At 35.6% G+C, this 5000-nt stretch overlaps 2 protein-coding genes across 2 annotated transcripts in view; both read right to left on the bottom strand.

Annotated features, from left to right (window-relative positions):
• Positions 1-140: 140 nt before the first annotated feature.
• LOC125042518 (putative GTP-binding protein 6) lies at positions 141-3841 on the bottom strand. The gene is made up of 8 exons (XM_047638163.1): positions 3287-3841; positions 2819-2961; positions 2166-2294; positions 1792-1952; positions 1238-1446; positions 815-1010; positions 601-700; positions 141-436 (listed from the first exon to the last, which is right to left on the bottom strand). Exons 1-8 carry the CDS (start codon positions 3839-3841, stop codon positions 307-309), a joined length of 1623 nt encoding a protein of 540 aa, XP_047494119.1. The 3' UTR covers positions 141-306.
• Positions 3842-3918: 77 nt separating this feature from the next.
• Positions 3919-5000, bottom strand: part of LOC125042519 — a 1784-nt gene continuing 702 nt past the window's right edge. Inside the window, exons 2-3 of the mRNA XM_047638164.1 lie at positions 4425-4544; positions 3919-4145 (exon numbers count right to left, since the gene is read on the bottom strand). Of these exons, the coding sequence (XP_047494120.1) occupies positions 3919-4145; positions 4425-4539 (342 nt within the window). The 5' untranslated portion in view covers positions 4540-4544. The remainder of the gene's footprint in view (positions 4146-4424; positions 4545-5000) is intronic.

The raw sequence follows: 5000 nt of genomic DNA, 5'->3' as shown, positions 1-5000 counted from the left end.
GGACTAATCCTCAATAAACTAATGTTATTCTGAACAAGGCATTATGCTATGACATCTGCAGTCACTGGATTAAACAGTACAGTCCTCTTACAGTTTCTTACATGGCCACTGAATGATATTTTTGGATAGTAATACAAATGTTGTGAATCCATAAACTTTTTCTTATTCTACATTGTATTAAAAACAGAGGATTCTAATCACCCATAAAAGTAAATTTTTTGTAAACTTTAAAGAAAACACTGAGAAAAAGAAATAATCATTTATATACATTAACACACTATTGAAGAATTCTAAATTTGTTGACAGCTAAGACTTTCCAAAATTGCGATTATATGCAGCTAATTCCTGATCAGTAAGAACAGCAACAATCTTGGTAACCTGAAGATTCTCTGGGTCCATCTCTTCACTCACTATTCCAGCAACATTACGTAACCATCTGTAAATAAGTTGGAATTGTTATAAAAGATATGTATTGTAAAATTCCATTCCATTCCATTTCAACTCATGAGCTTCCCACCAGTAGTTTGACATGGCTTGCATGCTTCTTTCAAAGGAAATATACTACAGGATATTCCTCTCATAACAGTACAAACAACTAACTGTATTTCAGGGGAGCCTGTAGGCAGGGAAAATCGCCATGCGCGTCTCCCAGTCACCTTTAGCACCACTTCTTGTAAATAATCTAAAAATTCTGGAATACCTATAATAAGAAAGTACAAAATAAAGTTGCCTTGAGTTCAAACAATAAAGATTTATAATCACACACACTGTTGTATCATATATAGTACATCCTTGTCATGAATATTTCCCTAACCTTGACCAGTGGTAGCAGACAGCATGTGTTCTCCAAATTCATTTTCATGCTTCACCAAGGTTAAATCAACCTTGTTTGCTACAGTAATAACTGGTGTGTCTTCAGGGAGTGGGAGTGATGACAGTGTTTCATTCACTGTAATGCCTTGCAGCTCATAATCTGGGTGGCTGGCATCCCGTACATGGATCACTACATCCTGAAATGTTATTTTTGTTAGGCACAACACTATTTTATTTAAATTTTATACCTATATGTGCTAGAATTTTCTTTTTATGGAGGTGGAGGTGGAAAAGGAGGAGATGGGGGAGGAGGAAGAAGAAGAGAGAGGGAGACTGAGATCACGGATAAAGAAAGAAGGGGGAAACAAGAATAAGGGACACAAGGAAATATCATAATAGTACAATTTCTGCATTGCATACTTACAGCACAAACAGCATCTTCTAAAGTTGCCCTAAAGGATGCAACCAATTCTGTTGGGATGTCTTGTATGAATCCTACAGTATCAATAAAAGCAACTTCAAGGCCACAAGGAAGTCTGCCTCCGTGAGCTGTAACATCCAGGGTAGCAAAGAGACTATTCTTTCCTTCGGCTCTTTCGTCTCCAGTGATGGATCGAATCAAGGATGTTTTACCTGAAAATGTGCATTACACACCCTAAAATATATTTACATAGCTATCTACAGTAATATAAAGCTATTATATAATAAGAAATACAAAAATTACCAAATTGGCATAAAAGGCTTACACAAAAAATGCATAGTTTATATATATATATAAAAAAAAAAAAATGTGTAGATAGATAGATGCAAATACAGATATAGATATAGATACAGATAAAGATACAGACAGATATAGTTACAGATGTAGACAAAGATAAAGACAAAGATATATATATGGATATAGATACATACACATATACACATATAAAGCTATCAAAACCATAAACAAAAAAAATGCATGCTTATAAGGATAGTCACCTGAGTTGGTGTACCCTACAACAGCAACAGTGGGTAAATTAGACCTGGCACGCCCTCTTCTAATTAATGCTCTTTTCCCAGCTAGTTTGTTCAGGGCATTGCGAATACGTTTCTCTCTCTCCACTATAACCATTCTCTCTCTCTCTCCAGGCAGTCTTTTTCTGAAAAAGGTAATAGAACAATAAAACATTGCTATAGAACTCAAATTACCCATAAATAAATACTTATTTAGTTTAACTTCATGGCAACTATTTCCTGAAGTAATATTATAATTATAACATGTGAGTCCAAATACTAAATACTGCATAACGTAGCTAGCACTCAAATATTAACTCTTCATTCTTCACATAACAAAATTCAGCCATCTGACAAACCTGATATAGGGCAACTCAGCAAGGGCAACCTGCAACTTAGCTTCTCTTGTGTGAGCGTTGTGTTGGAAGATACTAAGGACTACAGAGTACCGATCCCAGACCTTCATGCCAAAGGCTGCTTCTAGTTCCCTGTAACCAAGAAAACAATCATGTCATGTAAGCATCAACTAGAGAAGTATCCACAAGGCAATGCAACAAAAGGTGTTCTCCCATAACATCCATTTCATAAGCTAATAATCTTATACCCATATTCACATAAACTGTGTAACTGTTGATATTACATAGTCCTGCACAATATCTAACAACTATACATATAAGAAAAAAAAAAGAATAATGGTAAATAAGCTATTAGAGATTGCAATGATATTTGGACCATGAAAGTTCAGTATGATTAATAAATTAATGATCATATAAATAATTAATATACTTTTGTAGTGCATGCATATTTTGGGGCAAATTTTTTTGCATAACCTAATTATCTGTGATAACATCAAAATAGTAGTAGGTTGCTCATAAAGTTTGCCTCTGATGATGGGACACAGATAACAAATTAAAAACAGGGTATAATCAGTAAGCACACATAAAATTAGTCTTCTAAAACATACCTTTGCAAATAATGTCTAAAACATGCATAGAAGACAACATATGCTTACTCTATCTGACTTCTCTTTAACATGTCAACACTGATAAACACAGATACTGCCATCCTATTGGTACGAGCCTCTGAGACGAGCCTTGAAAGAGTTCCAGAACCAAATATCATCTTCCCATCCAAACTCTTCACTGGTACCACTTCCTAATGAAGAAAGCCAAATTTTAGAACTCAACAGAGTTTAGGCAATGCAATAAATGTATCAATGAACAAAGGATTTTTTGAGGGAGTTTTGTCAGAAAATATGAATATTAGATAACATCACAAATGACTGAAAACACTATCTTAAAACATCATTAATATAATGACAAAAACAAAAAAATATACCTAAAAGAGATTAATTTTCAACAAAGCTCGTACTGAACTTCTGGAGGATTTTGAAACTGTTATTTCATCCTCCGAGAAAGCAATATTGTTTATATTGACTTTTTTTGCCCCAGAAACCATTCACAGCCTTCTTCCTTTTTACCTTCGCCACAACCTTGACTCCTGGAAGTGTAGACACCAATGTTGCCGCCTCTTCCAGCATCAACTGTGCGGAAGTGTTCTGCTTCATTTTTGGTCCCCACTTCACCCATGGCTGCAGAACTATAGTCCCAATCTGACTAGCACTCCCAGAGAGGTACTTCCTGATGTTCAAGTCGTCCATGCCTTCCCTCAGACTATTGAAATCCGGATCTTCGAGGATACTCTTCTCAACATCCTCATCTGTGTCCTCTGGGGGAGGCGTTGTTCTCTTGGTGGCCTTTCTTTTCTTTTTTAGCATGGATTTTGAGGTGGTGAAGTTTCTCTTATGGTATAAAATTGCACTTCTTAAGTGGTAACTGTCGCAAATACCTGTACATTTGCTTCCTAGGTTATCCCCATTCTGAACTTTGTGGTTTGCAAACTTGACATTCTGCACAGAAAAATTAATTGAAACAGTACTTGTACATCTGGAGCTGTTTAAGTATACCTGAGCAAATTTCATATAAAATGTTCTATGAACAGACTTTCCCACAAGTGAACTCAAAAAGAGGGCCATTTTGTTTATAAAATAATTCTAAAAATCTTTCAGAAATCTTTCAGAATAGGGAAATCTGATTTCTACATTTTCATTTTCTATTCTTCCTCTGCTTCAACTGTTTTTTCTCTTTCAGAAATGGGGTTTAAATATGTATGTTTATCTTCAGCTGCCATCCACCCAGCCTGGCAAGCCTCTGCCCTTATGGATGTGACTTTGTATGCAACAGCACAAGCAAGCAGACTGGACACTATGATGTGATTCTTGCGCCCATAAGGCAGATATTTGCTTGTCAGATGCTGTGTAATGTAAGTTCCACCAAATGCTGAAATGAAAAATAATGTAAACTAATGAACATAATTCATTGCAACAAATGTTGAGAAGGTATGAATGAGAATGAATATCTTCACAGCACAAGAGATGCATTTGACCAGTTTCATTTATATCTTGATACTGGTCAAATACATCTCTTGCACGGCAAATATATTCACTTATTCACACCTTTTCCTAAATATAATGTAAAATAAATAATTTTCTCAATAAATTTATCTATCCCTAAGTATCACAGGCTTTTTTTTTGTGGATATATACCTGAACTATTTACCTAGACAGAAGGACGAGAGGCCAGTCAGAAGAGTACGAGACATACACTCCATATAGCCTCCAAATGCTGGGAAGGCCTCTTTGTACTGATTGATCAATTCTGTATTGTTATTCATCTTCCCTAGAAATATAGAAAATCATTGAGAAAAAGAATTATGCAAAAAGAAAAGAAAGGAAAAAAATATTATTCTACATATGATAGCTTAAAAATTCAATCTGCTCTCAAAATTGTGGCTTTAGATTACAGCTTCAGGTAGATTACTGGATTTTGTCTCTTCCATGAAAATCAGAAGACCCAAAAGTCTGCTACAATAAGGCTTAAAATACTTTATTCTTCTACAGTAGAATCCACAAGATATGTCACATCCAGCATGCCAGCTCATATCAAAGTCACTATTACTCTCGCTGATCTCAGGTTGGTCCAGATTCTGAAGCACTGGGAAAAGCTCGTGATATTACAGTAGGCAAGAAAACAATCTACCCACGGATGTCCAGTGACTCACAACTTGGATTTTAAGTTCTGTGTGGTAATCCCTTAAGGCCTTCATAGAATCCAAGGATGTCCATGATACTCCTG

Source organism: Penaeus chinensis, chromosome 32 (assembly GCF_019202785.1).
Source record: "Penaeus chinensis breed Huanghai No. 1 chromosome 32, ASM1920278v2, whole genome shotgun sequence".
Lineage (NCBI taxonomy): Eukaryota > Metazoa > Arthropoda > Malacostraca > Decapoda > Penaeidae > Penaeus > Penaeus chinensis.
This window is presented reverse-complemented; position numbering and strand designations above follow the sequence as displayed.

Coding starts and splice junctions, on each gene's coding strand:
- LOC125042518 (XM_047638163.1), bottom strand. CDS start 3,841: ATGGCCCTCTTTTTGAGTTCACTTGTGGGAAAGTCTGTTCATAGAACA. Junction 1,953..2,165: donor GCTGAGTTGCCCTATATCAG/GTTTGTCAGATG, acceptor TACCTTTTTCAG/AAAAAGACTGCCTGGAGAGA. Junction 1,011..1,237: donor TAGAAGATGCTGTTTGTGCT/GTAAGTATGCAA, acceptor ATAACATTTCAG/GATGTAGTGATCCATGTACG.